This window comes from Mixophyes fleayi, chromosome 2, assembly GCF_038048845.1.
Source record: "Mixophyes fleayi isolate aMixFle1 chromosome 2, aMixFle1.hap1, whole genome shotgun sequence".
Lineage (NCBI taxonomy): Eukaryota > Metazoa > Chordata > Amphibia > Anura > Limnodynastidae > Mixophyes > Mixophyes fleayi.
In genome coordinates, this window is record NC_134403.1 from 362,017,228 (window position 1) to 362,038,442 (window position 21,215).

The 21,215-nt window shown below is 38.7% G+C and overlaps 1 protein-coding gene across 2 annotated transcripts in view; it reads right to left on the minus strand.

Annotated features, from left to right (window-relative positions):
- Nucleotides 1–1,188: 1,188 nt before the first annotated feature.
- The window catches only part of DSCAM (DS cell adhesion molecule), a 397,849-nt gene continuing 377,822 nt past the window's right edge, over nt 1,189–21,215 (minus strand). For both annotated transcript variants that reach the window (XM_075197270.1, XM_075197269.1), the window contains exon 33: nt 1,189–2,009. In XM_075197270.1, the coding sequence (XP_075053371.1) occupies nt 1,663–2,009 (347 nt within the window). In that variant the 3' untranslated portion in view covers nt 1,189–1,662. The remainder of the gene's footprint in view (nt 2,010–21,215) is intronic.

Below are 21,215 nucleotides of genomic sequence, written 5' to 3' on the forward strand. Positions count from 1 at the left end.
CTTTAAATATATTAATGAATAGTAGTAGCTTAAACAATAGTATTCGGATGTACATCACCTGCTTAAATATTTTACAGTTAAAATTAAATATATTTTTTTTTGTTAAGTATTTTTGCATGTTTCTATATAGGTCTTTAATCAGTTTTATGTGACAAACCCCGTTCAATAATTTGTTGAATGCTGGAAAGCTGTTGTAAACAATGGAAAAAACACCCAACCTTTTATTATTTAAATTTATTTAAAAATATTGAGCATGTAACACTTCAAAAATATGATATTATACTAAACAAAAAAGAAAATCATTTGTAACTGTATGTTAATCGAAATCACAATTAAAGTACTAACCATCCAAATTATTATATGTATGTAATCCTTAAAAAAAATAATATGTATGTATATTTTTTATTATTCTGAATTCTCTTAGTGAATGCAATGTTGGTAATGAAGTAACCAAAGTATACTCTTTAAATCCAGAGGTTACCAATCTAAGGGCTAGATTTACTAAACTGTGGGTTTAAAAAAGTGGAGATGTTGCCTATAGCAACCAATCAGATGCTAGTTATCATTTATTTAGTTTATTCTACAAAATGAAAGCTAGAATCTGATTGGTTGCTATAGGCAACATCTCCACTTTTTCAAACCCGCAGTTTAGTAAATATACCCCTAAGTGAGATATACCTCCTATGCAGAAGTGTGTTCTGCTTTCTTTGATATTGTTTAAAACTCCACTCTTGATGTCATATTATAAGTGGCCTGTTCTGTTTGATGAATAAACACCTAAAATGTTTTATTGATCATTTCTAGTGGATGCATCAACAAAAATTTGTTCATGGTACTGAATTTCCATTGAATAGCAAAGATACAGTTTAAACCCAGACCATGCAATGCTATATAGTAATTAACTATACATTGGGAATGTACAGTATGTGGATCAGAGCCCTTAAATGTTTTGAAGATAGCCCTTCATCACATGTCTGACTTCGCAGAAAAACAATGCTGGAAATGTCCCCTGATAAATGAAAAGGAGGTATTATTTAAATTGCTTTCTCGTGAACATACAGAAGATCGACAAGCTGGGTTTGAAAATGAAACCTATTTTAAAGCTTCGTATAGTGCATATTCTAGCTATTGGTAAACCAACCAAAAAGTTAATTGAGCCAGCAAATTAAAGCAGGCATCACAGCAGAAGGCAGAAGACCCTTTATTTCTCAAAGACAAAATTCAACGAGATAATTTAAATGAAAAAAGTCTATCTTCTCTGATAGCACTCTATGTAACAAAAAATAATGGACTTGTTAGTATTAGTTAACAAAAAAAAAAAGAAATCTCTCAATTTTCTTTGTTTTTATCTACTCTTTAGTTTGGGTGTGTTGGAACTTTTCAAGTAAAATGTTCTCATGCACCAGATTGTAGAAAATTGGTACAAATATGACAGAAAAAACCCAAATCCTTTAAAGAGTTTGACATCCAGGAAAATTAATGTCATATTGGTGATCCAAAGAGAAAGAAATGGAGTCTTTGCATTGTCTGTAAATTCCTCTTAAATGTTTTGGCAATCCTTTTTTATCTTTTCTATAAATTATAAATGTTGGAATTCAGTAGAAAAAGGTAGCTTTGATTTGCATTTTGTTTTATTTGTTAGTATTTACAAGCTTTTTGTTGTTATACCAGGGTGTAGGATTTTGTGTAAGGGTTGTTTCCTTTTAAGTGACCCCTGGAGTCCAGCAGTGATTCTTGTGAACTGCTTATTTTAGCTGCCTGTCCTAACTCTGTTGCCTCTCGTGGAGGTACTGGTGCAGCTGCTGCTGCCCCGGCACTGGGCTGCCAGGATTGTACTTCTCGTGCGGATGGGTTTTCCATGGGTATTGGTTCCAGAACTGTGGGTCGCTTCAGAGTTCGGCTTTTCTGAGGTTCCAAGCAAGCCTGCCCTAAGTCTCTGCTAGTTCCAGATGCACCTCGGTTTAATAAAAAGTCCATCCTAAGGTACGGTGGTAAATTCATCACATCACCTTAAGAAAAGGATTAGAAAGAACACACAACTTTATTATTAAACATTCAAAAATGATTGCATAATTGATAATGCATCAACAGACTTGTTTCTCAACCAAAGTAAATGTTTCAGTGTAAACTGCCTTTGGACAGTTAAGAAAAAGTTTAACTACTCTGCACAGTTGAATTTACAGGAAGACGACTTAATCCAAAAACCAAATAGCCAAGTCTCAAAATATAGAAAAAAAAGTAATTGCCCATAGTTACTAATAAAGGAAAAACATAACGACAGATATGCTTGCTGTGTTATCACTGGTTATATATGTGTGTGAATCCACCAATCTGTACAGAGCATTTCAGTTTACTTGGAGGCTGGCAGCCAGTCATCCGTGATCTCTGTAAATTAAAGAAGTTCCACCTTCATAAGCACCTGTCTGCAAAGGGATGGGACAGATCATAACAAGTGACGACATTCAATTTCTAATAAAGCCAAGTAAAAATACTCCAGGTATTTCATGTTGATCATGTAGCTCTGGACCATGAATATGTATTAATGTCTAATAGGGCACTTATTTGCTCTGGTGGGACATTTAATTGGCCTAGGTAAAACAACATACAATAAATTAAATATCATAAATAAATATCATTACCTTTTATTTCAAGTTTTTGCACTGCATCTGCTTTACCAGTAATACTACAAGGTTTTGTTTTTATCGTATGACTCTCACTTGGTAGCATAAGAGAATATTTGTGTGTATATTGTGTATATGTATATATAAGCATTATAAAATTTGAGGATGTGAAAAAGACATAAATTCCCATACATTAGAGTGCTAGCTCCATTTTCAAGTGACAGCACGACAGGCATGTAGAATGTGTCCGTGTCAGTTGATAACTCAAGTCACTTTGTTTGGTTGAACAGCAGCTGACATATAAGCAACAAGTAGATTCAGATTACCCTTGGTCTATAAGTGTTGTTGTAGAAGGTAAACCCAGGCAGGACCTACCTTGGATCTTCCTACATCAAAGTATTATCTCTGATGACATAATGATGGTACCTACCCCCCTTACTATCACTGAAATCCCAATTCATCGGCCCATGTGCAGGACAGAGCAGCCACTATTAATGCTGCTTCTATGTTGAGTTCATTTTTTCTGACCCCAGGTACAACTACATCAGTTGCTTATGAAAGAAAAGTCTTGACACAATGGATAGTGAGATACCCACCCCTCAGTTTCTCCTATCTCTGGGTGCAGACCTACTGTAAAGCCCTTAAAATTCAGTCATGGAGTCTGTCTGCATATAAATTATAACATGCTACAAAGTGTACAGGTAGATATCAGAGCCAAACATACATATATGCAACATAATACGCCAATTTTATCTTAAATTTCTGCTTACGCAATAATGATCCATTACATGCCAAAGAATGCAATTATATTAACATTTTAAACTACTTAGCCGCAGCATTATTGGTTACAGATATATCAATTTAAGAAACTTGTGTTATCTGGAATGGCAAATTCACAGTAAATGACCTGTTCTTAATGATAATTGGATTTTCATTTAAATATTATCAATTGCTACTGTTTTTTACACTTTAAGAATAATTATGGAATCTGCAGAGAGTACAAGGAAAATAACTTGTGTTTATGTCCCTGAATAAAAGAGAATTTATCTCTTTCCGCTACCAATTTGTTAAGGCACAATGAAACCGAGAGATCTTTTTATTCAGACAAAGCTTTATTAAGTTTGCAGCATGGTCCATTGCTCTGAAGCTCTAATTACCTTCTTTCAGCATTGCCACATCTTATTACCAAGGAGAGTAAACCTTTTAACTATTCAAAATGTGAAGAAGAGCATCTTTCAATAATTCATGTCTTAATAACAACTAATTAGTAACAAATGATGAAAGAAAAAGCTCTGCTGCTTTAACAATACACCTTTGTCACAAGAGGAAAACTGGACATACACAGACTGGGGCCAGAAGTTTATGTAGCAGAGGCGGTCTATGCACAGGTGTTGTTTTTGGCAAACCAGGCACAGATATTAAGTTTGTTTTGCACTGGGTAACTTTTACTGCAGAGCCTCCCAAACCACTCTACCTCTGTTAGGGTTCTAGCTCCAGAACATTTACCACCTGCATCAGAAACACACAAATTCCCACAGAGCAGAAAAATATCAATCTAATGGAAAAAATGGCAAACAACACGTACATACATTAGTATAGGGCAGCACGGTGGCCTAGTGGTTAGCACTTCTGCCTCACAGCACTGGGGTCATGAGTTCAATTCCTGACCATGGCCTTATCTGTGTGGAGTTTGTATGTTCTACCTGTGTTTGCGTGGGTTTCCTCTGGGTGCTCCGGTTTCCTCCCACACTCCAAAAAAACATACTAGTAGGTTAATTGGTTGCTATCAAAATTGACCCTAGTGTGTGTGTGTGTGTGTTAGGGACTTTAGACTGTAAGCTCCAATGGGGCAGGGACTGATATGAAGGAGTTCTCTGTACAGCACTGCGGAATCAGTGGCGCTATATAAATAAATGGTGATGATGATGATGATGATTTGTTGCCTTTGGATTAGATACAATGTTTAAATAATATGTAGAACATGCCTTGTTTAATTATATAAGTAAATACAGTGGTGGAAGTGGGGGGTGTATAGGTTAGTATGTCATACCGCCACTTCTACTGCCTTCACTGTAAAACTATCAAACTCCATTCACTTACACTTTCTATACCACCACTTGTAAATTTCCACTTGGAAAATATATATATAAGTATAAATGAACAGCACTCACAGATCTTCTGCAGAGATTTATCAACGCACAGCACCAATGATTTGGAATCACTAAAATTCCTTCTTCAAGCTACTATACTCACACACTATATACTGTAGGATCCTCCCCCACAGGATTGAAAAGGTCTGAGACTATATATATATATATATATATATATATAAGATGCGTATACATACATACACACACACACACACGCACACACTATATGGACAAAGGTATTCGGGCACTTGACCATTACACCAACAGGAAATGTATTGACATTGTATTCAAATACATACACTTTAATATGGAGTTGGTCCCCGTTTTGCAGAGATAACAGCTCCCACTCTTATTGGAAGTCTTTCCACAAGATGTTGGGAGTGTTTCTATAGGAATTTGTGCCCATTCATTCTGTAGAGCATTTATGAGGTCAGGCACTGATGTTGGAGAAGGCCTGGCTCGCAGTCTCTGTTCCAGTTCATCCCAAATGTGTTCCATGGGGTTGAGGTCAGGGCTCTGTGTACGTCAGTCTAGTTCTTCCACACCGAACTCATCACATCATGATGTGCAGGTGCACTCACACCTGCCTGCTGCCATGCCTGAGCAAGCTCTGCACTGGTGGTGCCCTGATCCTGCAACTTTAGGAGATGGCGCTTGCTGGACGTTCTTGGGCACCCTGAAGCCTTCTTCACAACTATTAAACCACTCTCCTTGAAATTCTTGATGATCCGATAAATGGTTGATTTAGGTGCAATCTTACTAGCAGCAATATCCTTGCCTGTGAAGCCCATTTTATGCAAAGCAATGATGACTGCATGTGTTTCCTTGCAGGTAACCATGGTTAACAGAGGAAGAACAATGATTTCAAGGTCCACCCTCCTATTAAAGCTTCCAGTCTGTTATTCTAACTCAATCAGCATGACAGAGTGATCTCCAGCCTTGTCCTCGTCAACACTCTCACCTGTGTTAACGAGAGAATCACTGACCTGATGTCACCTGGTCTTTTAGTCACAGGGCTGAAATGTAGTGGAAATGTTGTTTTTGGGATAAAGATCATTGAGGGACTTTGAAATTCGTTGCAATTTATCTGATGACTCTTCATGACATTCTGGAGTATATGCAAATTGCCATCATAAAAACTGAGGCAGCCGACTATGTGAAAAATAATATTTGTGTCATTCTCAAAACTTTTGTCCATGACTGTATATATAATATGTGCCCCTGAGGAAAGTGTGGAACACTGAAACGATCGCTGGCCATTACTCTGTGACATATTTTATACTTCATTAAATGTTTTGAGATTTTTTTTAAGTCTGTGCTGTTCATATACACTGATATATATATATATATATATATATATATATATATATATGTTTTTCATAGATTTAGCGACACAACCTCTATATACTGCATTGTTATAGATAATTTCTTTAATGATCCCTAGACTTACTAGCGGAAAATGCATAAGACGGTGATTGCAAGCTGACTGTATGCATGTGGTCTGGAAGTGACTGCAGTAATTGTGTGCCAATGAGTGCAGTCTGAGTGCCAAATTGGGGAATGTGTGTAGTCAAATCAGATTGGTTCCAGTACCTCTGAAGTGTTGGATACCAGAGCCACAAAACTATCTTGCATTAAGCTGCGTTCATTTCTTACTTGATCAGCTTATGTTTGGTCCTTACAGCATATATGCAGTCTTTAACAATTGCAATATTGTATCCTTTTTCAGCTTAACATGGTTATTAATTCACGGCAGCATCATTTAAATTCTTAGTTGCTATAGTTTTGCATTTCCATCTATATTAGTGCTAACCTATTTCTGTATATACACTTTTTGCTTCCAAACATCAATTTATTGCCAGGAAAAGTACATTTTTGCTGTGATATTATTTTTACTTGGTACATTATATGTAATTTAATTAATGATACATTCCTTCCAGCCCAGAATCTTTCTCCTGGATTTATTATTTATACCACTGACTCGTCAATATCACCATAACATCCCCTAAAATTGTGTGTTTACTGCAAACAAGCAGTCATCCTGAGCTATAAATATCACCCAACATTGCCTGCAATAATTATTTGTCCATGATGAAATTTTAAAGTAATTTTTTCTGACGGATTTATACTTTTCGCTGTGGGTAATATGTGAAAATTAGATTTTTTTGTGATATTGGAAAACAGATTAGTTTAAGCTTTGAGCTTTTTCTTCATTGTCTATAAATTTCAGTGCGATCTGTTCACAGGCTGAGAGCATAACTTTTATGAGATTACCCAAACCACACAGATGCTGGAATGCCACAATGCGAATTTCATGCATTCGGTGGAAAATTATAATGTGTTCAAATGACAATTAATGAAATGGGAAAGAATACAAAAATGTGAGAAAACTGCAAATAATAATTAAAAAAAATTACGTTTATAAATTTAAAAAATAACTTTTTTTGAGAAGGGCAGATGGAGCCGTTTGGTTTGTAAAATATCAAATTAGAGGTGAGGGCATGCCCAGAAAGAGGCAGGCTAAGACAGCTGTCTCAAGCAGCAGAATTTAGGGGCACCAGAATTTAAGGAATTAATAAAAAAAAGGGTAATCCACAATCTGTGAAAGCCCCAGGTATATAAAAGTCAGAATCATTTAGAAGAGGACATAGGGGTGAAGACGACACATGATGGCATGGACTGTAGGTAAACTGTTGATGGTTAAACACTAACAAGGTGCACGGTCAGACCCTGGTGTCGGAGGTCAGGACCATTTATCAAGTACAGTGTCCTGGAGTCATTTTGTTTAATTTTTAGCACAGTATATAAACAGAAATTCATTCTTTTGTCAGCAACAACTTTAACATTATTCCATGGGCACAATAGAAGAGGCTATGAATTTGGTGAAATTGGTGGTGGGATCGGGAACCTGAGTTCACACATCACTGAAGGGTCTAGAAAATCTCAATCTCAAAAGGAAGAGCACAGTGGAGAAAAGTCCAAAATCTATAGGTTATAAGTTTGCAAGCAGGGCCCTCTTACCTCTTTGGCTGTTTGTAATAAAGTCTGGGTATTACCGTATAAGCAGTGTTTTTCTCAGTTGTAGCACTGCTAAAATATATTTGTGAAATAGAATTACTATTATATAATAATATAATATAAAAAATATTAATAAATAAATCTAGAGGGTACTGTAATGAAGATTAAAGGGTGACTCTAGTCAAAAATTTTGCTTACTTGAAATAAGTAAGCTGGAAAGGACACTTACAGGAACTACTGCTGATAACTAAAATAGGACTTCTGCCTGTAATCACCTTGTGAAAACTCAGAAACACACACTTGCTGCCATCTGACAGTAGCATTGTGAATAACTGTCATTCCGTAGTAATACTTGTATTAATGGTTTTGATGCTTGCAGAGGTTTGTAAGGAGAGTTCATTTTTAACTACCTGACAAGCCTAGCAGCAGTGCTTTCTACATTTTAAGCAGGTAATTTCAGGCTATTACAGTAAGCAACAGGATTATGCAACATCATTGTATGAGTGAACATAGTCCTTAACAGCTTATTACTCTAGGCAGTTATCATCTAGTTTGTCAATGAATAGATTTCTATTTCTGCTAATACTCATTATGTAAAGATGCTCCTCAGTGGTCTACCCTGTGTTGGAGAAATACCATCACCAATGAGGATTCTCCAGTAAGATGCTGGAATCCTGTTATGTTGCATATAATGCACTATTATTCTTATACTACACACTCTCCACATCTGTGTCTCAAATTACATTATAATTATAATTCTCACTTCCATGTATGGGAAGTTTGCTTTCAGAACATTTTGAAAGCAATCAAGTATTACAAAATGTAAAATCAGGATAAATTAGACCACACTATATAATATATATATATATATATATATATATATATATATACACACAAGTTAACCCGTGCATGATACTCATGCATTCTAGTCAAATCAAGCTACTTAAGGTCTTAAAAAGGTTCTTGTCATGCATTTGGGCCATAGCCCAGGCCTCCTCAAGGGAAGAGCGTTACTTCCCGACGCAAGCGCCCTTTTTAATGTATGTTCATGAGGTAAAATTACCTCACGAAAATGAGTTTGAGCCCTTAACTCGTAAATTTAGCCTTTACTACCCCTCCCACGGGGGGAAGGGGGGATGATGGAAGTTAACTGACTTCACTATTCTAATTTTTTTGTCAAATAATGTCAGTATACCAAATTTCAGGTCAATTGGATGAGCCCTTTCTGAGAAAAGTTTTTTCCACACACACACACTAACACACGGCGCTACAAATGTGTGTTCATGAGGTAAAATTACCTCACGAAAATGAGTTTGAGCCCTCAACTCGTAAATTTAGCCTTTACTACCCCTCCCACGGGGGGAAGGGGGGATGATGGAAGTTAACTGACTATTCTAATTTTTTTGTCAAATAATGTCAGTATACCAAATTTCAGGTCAATTGGATGAGCCCTTTCTGAGAAAATAGTTTTTTCTTTTATATATTAGATAATGCTAAGAATTTAGTAGGCCAGTGTATAACTCCGCCTAGCAGGTGGTGCTACAGCTTGTTTTTGTTTTTTTTCACACACAGACACACGCCACTAGGCTTTTATATTATAGATATATATATACACACACACACACACACACACACACACATACCGGTATATATATATATCTATATATAGATATATAGATATTATATCTATCTATCTATCTATATATATATATATATATATATATATATATATATATATATATATATATATATCCCCATATCTCTCTATATATATATATATATATATATCCATATCTATCTATATATATATATATATATATATATATATATATATATATATAAACACACACACACATATACATACACACAGTACAAGTAGATATATAAATACACTAATTAATATTTATAGTATTTTATGGTATCATGAAGGTTGCCAATTTAGACTCAGCACAAACAATGTGCTCTAAAGATATTAATTAAATATGTACTCCTACATGCATTTTTAATATATTCAATACTCCTTCAATTCAAGTGCTTATAGTAAAGAAATATGACCGTAAATCAACAACAATTAATGATATTATTGTGCTGCTCTTTCCCGCTGGCTGATTGGTGTTTTCAGAAAGTCATCTAGAAATCTGTAAAAGAACCGTAGGATGGGGAGCGACAGAATAGATGTCTCTGCTTTACAATTAGCTGGAGTGCATGATCAATGTGTCACAAGGGCAGGCGAACCGGTGTGCCATAACAAACATTGAATTATTACAAGTGATCATAAACTAGTCCACATGGGAGCTTTTCAAGGTTTGCTGGGAAGCAGCACAGAATATAAAATCATTTTTAGTTTGGTGACAGTCTTGCCGTTCAGACAATGGGAGCTACAGTGTGCGGTGAACTAAATCAGTATTAGTATATAAAATAAAAATCCAAACTATCATTTTATATTTGACGCTAATAATGGAGAGGACCACTAGAACACATGCTGATTCCATATTCAAAGCCATACAAAAAAAATATAATATATATAGATGACTAAAGGGAAACGGGCACATTTATACTTGCCAATAAGAGTTTAACCATCAAGGATGTAGAGAATGTAATGAATACAGGGTCAACTCATCCTATATCACACAAATATCTTCTACTACAATGCGGCCCTTCCATGATGTTATACGTCATGCCTAACTCAGTACAGGTTTTGGTGCATTTTCCCAATTCATTTAAAGTCTTATTTAAAGTCTTATTTCCACCTTAGTCTCAGCCAGAAAACCGATACAGCATCAGCATCACTCTGCACTTGTACCAGTGAACATGGAACAATCCTGAATAAATAATATATGATTGACGAAAAATTGGCTTAGTGTGAGGATTTGTTTTCAAACCTGGCTCATCCTCATATATTTTTAAATCCAAAAGATAACGATCTTCTTACCAGCCAGCCAAACTTCACTAGACACTGCCGTCTCACCTAACAGCGAACCACAGGTATACAGATTTGTGCTTTCTAGGACTGCTCATAAACAAAAGAATTACAGTAAAGAAACTCAAACTAATGAGTATAGGCAGTCAGTTTTATACACTTACGCTAACAAAACAAACCAACAACCCCAATTAAAGAGAGAAAGTGTTTGAGCAAGGCAGTCTCTATAGTACTTTTCTTCACATGCTAACCAGATTTTTATACTACACTGAGGAGCCCTAGCAAGTGTGAAACAGGCTGTTCATAGGTGAAAGCACAAGACAGTGCCATGCTAAAACAATCCAGTTGGCAAAGAAAAAGGATTGCCGCGTAAATGGTATTTCCCAGAATTTATACTCTCCTGAACTGGAGTGGGTTATTTGCATACTGTCTCCAAAGAGTAGTTTAAAGATCCTATTAACTCTTCTCACTGGTTGAGTGAGGCTTCATAATAATCATGATATCCCTTATGAGAACTTACAAGGAATATCCAACTAAATAGCGGTTTTAGCTTTTTGAGTGTGGGTGAAATTCCTCCATTGAAATGTCTCCACATTTTGATTCTGTCAGGTAGCAGAATGACTAGGCAAACCATGTCCGTACATAAAGAGTTAGCCAGAAACCTTGGTAGCCGTGTCTTGAACAGCGGACTGTTGATGGAAAACCTATTAGCTACATCTCTACAGAGTGGACTCTGCAGCACTGTGTGCAGAAACAGACCAGATTTCTATTGACGTATATAAACATAACAGTTCAGTAACTTTAATAATGTGAATTCTTATCAACACAAAATACTCTGTAATGTCAATTAAAAAACAAACATCAACATTTTTGGTTAGATATGTAAGTAAACTCTGGTGCAATATGTTGTCTTCAGAGGTCACAAAATTGATTGTAGACACTTGTGTAAAATTAGTGTTTAAATTAATTTCAAACTAAATACACCTGCCTGTGAGAGGTGCCACATTTAGTGCATTTCCAAACAGAGTTTCATCATGAAGGTCACAGAACATTAAGTAAACTGAGAGATATTCAAAAATATATTTGAAATCCTCTTATATCCTTCCTGTGATTGGTTCTTTTTAATAATCTTTTCTCTAGAGTGCGGTCAAGAACATAATTAAGAAATGGAGACAATATAGTACAACTGTGGCTTTGTCTAGAACAGACTGACCTCCAAAACTGAGCATACATTCAGGATAGGGTATTCCATAGGTAGACCACTAAGAGCCTATGGCAACACTGACAATGTTACAGTTTTTCTTGGGAAGAGAGGGGGGAAACTGTACATGGAACAGTCTGGGCAAGTGAAGGAAGATAGTATGGTCTGATGAGACAAAGAGTGAACTTTTTGGCAGCAATCATAACACTGCAAGTAATCACAAGAGCATAATCCATAACAAGAAGCATGGGGATGGAAGCATAATGCTGTGGGGTGCTTCTCTGCTTCGGAGATTGGAACAAGATATCGACAAATTGTGCAGGAAAATCTGCTGGAGTCAGGAAGAGACCTAGGACTTGGGAAGAGATCTACCCACTAAGCATGGTGGCTTAGTGGTTAGCACTTTTGCCTCACAGCACTGGGGTCATGAGTTTGATTCCCGACCATGGCCTTATCTGTTTGAAGTTTGTATGTTCTCCCCGTGTTTGCGTGGGTTTCCTCCCGGTGCTCTGGTTTCCTCCCACATTCCAAAAACATACTAGTAGACTAATTGGCCACTATCAAATTGACCCCAGTCTGTCTGTGTGTGTGTTAGGGAATTTAGACTGTAAATCCCAATGGGGCAGGGACTGATGTGAGTGAGTTCTCTGTACAGCGCTGCGGAATTAGTGGCGCTATATAAATAGATGATGATGATATTCAAGCAGGACAATGACCCATGGTCTATGTACACAGATAAAACCATACTGGAGTGGGTTAAATACAAAACAATCAATAGTGTTGCCTATTTAAAGATCAGACCTCAGTCCTATCAGCAATCGTTTGAATTATTTGACCAACAGACCACAATATCGAGTTCCCATGATGGAACTCAAGAAATATTGGAAAGAAGACTAGATGATCAGATATGAAAATCGAATAAGTTACAGCTAAATGTGCTTTTAACAAGCATTAAAACAAGGGGGTACTTATGTAATCAGTTATTGTCTTTTCTATTTGCAATTATTTACAAACAAGCTTATATTTTTTCATTACAGAGTATTTTGTGTTTATCTCAAATACATCCATTTTGAGTCCATGGTGTAAGGAACTAAAACGTGAAACATGACAACCAGGGGAGAAAACCCTTAAAACCCACCGTATAAGAATATTAGGAGCTATCAAGACCACATAGAGGCAAGGGGCTGTAGGCCAACAAAATTTATAATTTAGGTTAGGGAATTCAAGATGTGAAACATAATACTTGTTAAATAAATATGGAGTATAGTATTTATTATAAAACTATACACACCGGTAAATGAGAAACACAGTTATTAGGGAAAATAAAACAAACCCTATAGTATACAAAGTGAACACTGAAGTGATGACATAATTAAGCACTGTGTATGATAATCTTTGTAAGTCATGATATCACTTTTACAATAAGTACGCAGTCACACAAAGCCAGCCCCCACTATCATGTCATTTCTCCAATGTCATAATATGGCAAATCCCAACTGCAGAACATGATTTACACTGGGAATTTGATACCCTACATCAGTGACATGAGGTAGCACCTATTATTATTGTCATTGTTGACTTGTAAGGCACCACAGTGCTCCACAGCGCTGGACAATGGAGAAAATAGGATATACATAAACCAGGGACATACAATGTAGAGAAAATAAATGCAAACATGAAATCAAATGTTAGTGGGGGGCTTGTCCATGAGAGAGCTTACTTTCTAAATGGAAGAGAGCACAGCTGAAACAAGAGGAGCGAGGGTGGGTCACAGTTGAGACTGGGAGAGGTGTGAGGGTGCACTAGTGTGGATAGTAACGGTGGGAGTAGTGTAATCTTTAATAAAGAGATGGTTTTCAAAGAATGCTTAAAGATTTGAAGGCTGTGGGAGAGGCAGTTTAGGTCTGGAAGGGAATTGTACAGTGGGTAGTAAAGTTGTGTAGGCAGGAGTGAGAGGTAGCTACCAGAGATGAGGTCAGGTCAGAGGTAGATCTTAGAGGGCGACAGTGGGAGTATTTTGATATGACATCCCACCTTGATTACTGCAACCTCATCTTTTTTTTTTTTTTTTTTTTTTGAATGGTCAAGTAACAAACAGAACCGAGATGCACTGTCAGTAAAAAAAACAAGCAATAGAAGCACATCACAGATAACATAGTATAAAATCAGTATAAAGATATAAATAAACAGTGCAACAATATGCGTGTGTGGTAATTGACCAAGGATTTTTAAAGAAATAAGGGAGGGAGCGAAATGCCTCGACAGAGAGTGGCATGACGCAGGAGGAAAAAAGGAGGGAGACTAGTACAGTGGAGAACAGGAAAGGAAAGAGAGAAGAAAAGAGAAAGAGAGGGGTTTACGGGAGGAGGACGGACATGTGTAAGTGAAGAGTCAAGTGAAAGGGGGATAAGTCTGAAAAAATGAGAGCCATGGGCTCCATACCTTAGTGAACGATCTTGATGTCCTATTGATGATGCTGGTCATGTATTCCAGGCGGTGGACCTGCCAGACTCTATTAATGACGGCTTGAAGCGAAGGTGGAGTTTGCTGCCTCCAGTCTGCTGCTATTTGGCAGGTAGCTGCCGATAAGATATGCCTAGCTAACTTATTCTCATGCCGAGTTGCCGCGGGCGCTCCCAGGGGCAAGAGAAAAAATTTAGCCTCTAATGGAATCGTTACCTGAATAATCGATTGGATCAGGTGTTTGATCTCGGCCCAGAAGTTTGAGAGTTTAGGACAAGTCCACCATATATGGATAAAGTTACCCTCATGGGAGCACCCACGCCAACAGCGATCAGAAGAGTCTGGGAGGAATTTATGTATCCGGGAGGGAACGTAGTACCAGCGTTACAATACCTTATAGACATTCTCTTTTATTTTGACGCAGATTGAGCTGGAGGCAGCAGTCTCATATATCTCCGACCATTCCTCGCTCAAAAGAACTTCACCCAGGTCACGTTCCCAGGCCAGTTCATGCGAGACTCTAGTATTTGATGAAGGTGGGGCAAGTTCATAATATAATGTTGAAATAAGGCCTTTCGTGGAGGACTGACGGAGACAGAGGCGTTCAAATGAGGTAAGGGGGCGGGAGGAGAAGGGAGATTTGACAGTGTGGTGAAAGTGGCGGAGCTGAAGGAATTGGTAAAATAATTTAGTGGGAATATTTATTTGTGATTGGATGTCAGAAAACGAGGGGAACAGAGCCGTAGAGGTGAGATCATTTAAGAAACGGACCCCTTGAGAGGTCCACGAGGAGAATGCTTTAGGGGTAAGGCCTGGAGCGAAGTCTGAGGAGTTAAACAAAGGAATTAGGGGAGAAGGATGGGGGGCGAGGCCAAATTTCTGAGAGCATGAGTCCCAGACCGCCAGGGAATGTGTAATGACCGGATAAAGTGAGACACGTTTTGGTCGAGGAGCCCGTGGGAGCCATAGGAGAGTAGATGGGGATAGCATACCCAGACTTTCAGTCTCAATCTCGACCCAGACCCTGGAGGGAGTCAAGCTACACCACAGAACGCATTGAGCAAGCTGAGCGGAGAGGTAATAGCGTCGAAAATCAGGGATTCCCAATCCCCCTGCCCGCGGGGCTCTCTGTAAAAGCTTGAAACAGACTCGGGGGCGCTTACCCGCCCAAATGAATTTAGATACATGGAAATGGAGAAATTTGAAAACGTAGGGGGGGACTCGGATGGGGAGGGTTTGAAAAAGGTAGAGGAGTCTAGGGTGTATGTTCATCTTGACCGCATTAATACGACCTATCCAGGAGATGTATAGTTGCGACCATGAAACAAGATCTAGCTTAACTTGAGCACTGCAACCTCATCTTATCTCACCATCTATCCTCACTTATAGCCATTATAAATATATAATCATGAGCTCAATTCCTAACCATGGCCTTATCTGTGTGGAGTTTGTATGTTCTCCCCGTGTTTGCGTGGGTTTCCTCCGGGTGCTCCGGTTTCCTCCCACACTCCAAAACATACTGGTAGGTTAATTGGCTGCTATCAAAATTGACCCTAGTCTCTCTCTGTGTGTGTGTGTGTGTGTGTGTGTGTGTGTGTGTGTGTGTGTGTATGTTAGGGAATTGAGACTGTAAGATCCAATGGGGCAGGGACTGATGTGAATGAGTTCTCTGTACAGCGCTGCGGAATCAGTGGCGCTATATAAATAAATGGTGATGATGATGGATTATAAATACCGCAGCAAGACTAAACTTCCTATCATGGCTCCATGCACCACTTTGAAAACCCCTATACTGGCTCCCTGTGTCCTCCAGAATCCAATCTAAATTACTCACCATTATCTAAAAACAATAACACCCCCACATACATCTCCGACCTCCTCATGAGATGGTTTCTCTCACGCCATCTTAAATGTGCCTCTGACTTGCACAATCCGTGAGTACAGATGTGCAGAAGATCCCAAAAATGCTATGAAATGCCTAGTAAATCTAGATTAAGGTCACCTAAAAAGAAATGCTGTAACTTGTCATTGTATTTAGTCCCCAACAAACAACTGCCCTATGTACATGCATTAGAATGTAAAATTGAGAAATTTATCGTGCAGCTTTAATAAAACCCCAATCAACAGGCAAAGTATCTCAGATCAACTTATTTAGGCTTTTCCAAACAGGTGCATTTACCTTGCACACCAGAAGAGAAGAGGTTGGGCTGTGGCAGGATACAGAACAGGCACAGATGGTGCCTGCAGGCTCATGCAATTATTTTCAGAAAATTATTTTAAAGCTAGTACAAGACATAAAGTCACCCAGGCGTAGTGAAGACAAACAAAAGTCCTTATACTGCAAATATAGTGTCTCGTGCCAAAAGCCTTTACATTATAAAAATTTATTGTGAAGGTAAAAGTTCTGAATCTGTGCCATTTTCATATCTAAAAAATTTAAAGTAAATAAGGGAATGGAGTAGTAGCTGGCATCCAAGATGTGCCGCATATTCCTTTGAGCTTTTGTAAGAGAATAAGAAAAAGCTACAACTAGAGGACATCATTTCATGGAACCTTGACTTTCAATGTAATGTAATTAATTACTAATAATAACAACTCATGCTTGCTGAACTGTTGACCTATCCATGTGAACTCGGGCAATGAATGGACATTTCTCATTTTAAAATTTTTGCTAACCAGGAGCACTTTAAGGCACGTTCAAAAAGATCCTCTGCATCTGCCAGCCAGCAAAATATCTAATATAAAACTGGTCTCTAAAACAGTAATACAAGCTTATGTTTCCATAAACATACATTAAAGACAGCTAGTAAAACATCCTCCCGTTTAATGCACATCAGCCATACACTTGGAATCATACTGAGTTGGGTGTATGCGCGTTCACTTAGAATTAAACACATAAATGTGTACTGTGCATGCCCACAAAGCGTATGCTTAACGTCCACATGCAGATTTGGTATGTGTACCTCCTTACGCTGGGAGATGAGGAAGGGATGAAGGAAGTGGCAAACACATAGCAGGTACAGTAAGAGCTTGTTTGTGAACAGAGGCAGACCTGCACGGGGCTGTAGTTAGGCCTCTCAGTAGTCTTATTACTTGCGGGTGCAGAGGGGACTGATGATGGTGACGGTCGCCAGCACTAGCTAGCCGCTTGTGATAGGTGCTTTCTTCATTGTCTGTGTCCACATTGCATGAGTTTGTGGGAGCATTTTAGAATTAACTTTTTGCTATTGTCACTCTTACAAGAGATTATACTTGCTGTAATCAAGAGACTTTTTTTTATTTGAATCAAACCTAATAGTAAATGTGTTTTTTCCAATCAAAACAAATGTTAAACATTATTTTTATGCTTATGACCTGGTTGGGCTTAAGTGTATCTTGGTGTAAGTGCAACTGGCGAATATGGTGCAGAGCTGGAGCATCTTGAGATGACTCAGCTTATGGGGTAACTACGCTATAGCTTTATAGAATTACTTTTCTGACACATACGTCCAACTCCACATGAACCAAATTGCCCTCAAAGGCTTCCACACATGTGTTAGTATGTAGGAGCACTTTCATGTTTCCATAGAAACGCTAGTTTCCCTGGTGGTCTAGGAGGAAACAGGAAGTGGGGCAGGACTCCAGTGTCCGATTTGCACTACTGCTCATGCCCAGACCTCCGAAATGGGAAGTTTGGCTTTTCGCGCAGCTCTTCCATTCAGACAGTGAAGAGAAAAGTCGCATATATATTTAGAAAGTGACCGGAGGCCCCCTACTGTCCCTGAAGCAATAATAGGAGAGTCTGTGCCCACACAACAAGTACCTGCACGGCTGTGCAGTATATATATATATATAGCAAACCTGCCTGCATGATATCTGTATATCAGCATAAGACTGCATCTGCATACCAGCATACATACAAGTGTACTATATAAACTGTATTGCCTGATTGCTGCAACTGTTGTTACTGCACTACAAGCAACTGTGAGCAACTGCAGTCATCTGTTGTTATCATCTTTAAATAAACAGCAACCTGTTTTAGTTACAAAAGCGTTGTGGCTTAAAATCCACATTAACACCGCTGAACACCTTTAGTAACATCAGAAGGTATAACCAACAAAATGCAGTCACAAAAGTGTGTGCAGATTGACTTTCATTCAATAGGCATAAGGGAAACATGGATGGCAAAATGCAAAAGGTATAGATGAGTGTATAGAACACTCACATTTTTTGTTGGGAGAGGAGCACTGCGCTCCGTCTCCGTGATCCCGGTAGTACAATATACATTACTGTATCCTGCCAGATAAACTCCTGGTGAAGTTTACAACTGTATATGGATTCACCTCCCTTTCACGTTCCACTAACACCTATTACAAGCATACGCTGTTAGGGAATACCAATATTTTTTGCTCCTGTGCTGATACGTTGAAGTAAATGGGGAACGCTCATCCCGTGTAACATTTGAGTGTTTAAGCTCTAAAGAAGATGCATGCAGCGTTCAGTCCAATGTGTCTGTACAGAGCAAATAAGCACTGTGACCGCTAGCGGTTCTCTATCTGACTATAGGACACTGCATCAACCCAACATAACCCAATCACTGGACAATACATTGTAACTTGCATAGCAGATGGATTAAATACAAGGGGCAGTTGGCAACTATAAATAAAGAATGTACACAAATAATTTTAATAGTAAGAGTATTTTAATCTACTACAATTATAAATATATATATATATACAAGTTAACCCGTGCATGATACTCATGCATTCTAATCAAATCAAGCTACTTAAGGTGTTAAAAAGGTTCTTGTTATGCATTTGGGCCTAGCCCAGGCCTCCTCAAGGGAAGAGCGTTACTTCCCGACGCAAGCGCCCTTTTTTAACGTGGTTTTGTCCACATGTCACCACCTCATCATTTTTCTCCATCACCTCATCCTTCATCTTCATCGCCACATCCTTCATCAAGCTACTTAAGGTGTTAAAAACTCCCCACTGTCACCCCCGGCAACCACCAACCACTCCCAACTGTCACTTCTCCTTCAAGAAATATATAGGTCAGTGTATAACTCTTCCCAGCAGGTGGCGCTGCAGCTTGGTGGTTTTTTTTCCACACACGCCACTAGGCATTTATATAGTAGAGATTTTCTATTCCTCTGAGGGCAATCACACCATTCTCAGCTCTGTGACACTAGGTGCCAGGTAATAGAAAAAGTAGCCAGAATATGGTTCCCGGGAAGCATCTAGGCCGCAGGGTTTCCCAAACCCAGTCCTCAGGGCTCCCCAACAGTGCAGGTTTTCCGGATCACATGTGACATAATTAGGACCACCTGTGGATCTGTCAGTAATGAATACACCTGTGCTCCAGCAAGGAGATATGGAAAACCTGCACTGTTAGGGAGCCCTGATCTAGGGTATATATTTCATTAACCTGACTTGTTTTTGTAAAGTCAATTTCATGTAACCGTGCTCCTAAAAATAACCACGTTCTATTTTCCATCAAAAACCATGGACTCGCACAAGATAGGCACAATGTGTTCACAACCATGAAGAGTGGGACATTTAGCCAGCGCATCAGAGACTGGGCGGCACTTAAGGGTCATTTCCTCCAGTAAAGTTCAAAGCCTGGGAAAATAGGATTTCCTGACGTATGCAGTAATGAACTGTCCAAGATGATTTATAAAACCCTTAGTTAACAAAATGTAGGTCCACTGAGAAAATGTAAGCCTCATCCATTCTTTAAAAAAAATACTGTCCGTTGCTGTGTCTGTCATCTGTAAAGTCTGTGCAGACTGTTCATGATTTCCAGGTCATGTAGTACAGTCACTTCATTCATGCTGGAATCCTGACAGTTTATAGGATTATGTATTTATTTAGTGACATAATAGGTTTAATCAGCATAAAAAAATATATCTCCATATCTTGTGGTGTCATTTTCTTTAAAGGGCATTTGTAAAGGTTTTATTTCCATTTTTGGGATCCCTCTATTTGCTGCTGCCCCATGTTGTGTATCAGAAAGAGCACTTCCCTCAGACATGGTTGGTGTAGGAGTAGTAGGTTCCATCTCAAAGGTTCAGCCTGCTAGAACGGCAGGTAATAGTACCTACATATGCCCTATATGTGTAAATATTTACTAATCCCATTGTACATGTATAATCACACACTAACCTGCTACATAGACTGTGTGACTGCGCTCACTGTGTGACATCACCATCCAATCACACACTAACCTGCTACATAGACTGTGTGACTGCGCTCACTGTGTGACATCACCATCCAATCACACACTAACTTGCTACATAGACTGTGTGACTGCGCTCACTCTGTGACGTCACCATCCAATCACACACTAACCTGCTACATAGACTGTGTGACTGCGCTCACTCTGTGACGTCACCATCCAATCACACACTAACCTGCTACATAGACTGTGTGACTGCGCTCACTCTATGACATCACCATCCAACCACACACTAACCTGCTACATAGACTGTGTGACTGCGCTCACTCTATGACGTCACCATCCAATCACACACTAACCTGCTACATAGACTGTGTGACTGCGCTCACTCTATGACGTCACCATCCAATCACACACTAACCTGCTACATAGACTGTGTGACTGCGCTCACTCTATGACGTCACCATCCAATCACACACTAACCTGCTACATAGACTGTGTGACTGCGCTCACTCTATGACGTCACCATCCAATCACACACTAACCTGCTACATAGACTGTGTGACTGCGCTCACTCTATGACGTCACCATCCAATCACACACTAACCTGCTACATAGACTGTGTGACTGCGTTCACTCTGTGACATCACCATCCAATCACACACTAACCTGCTACATAGACTGTG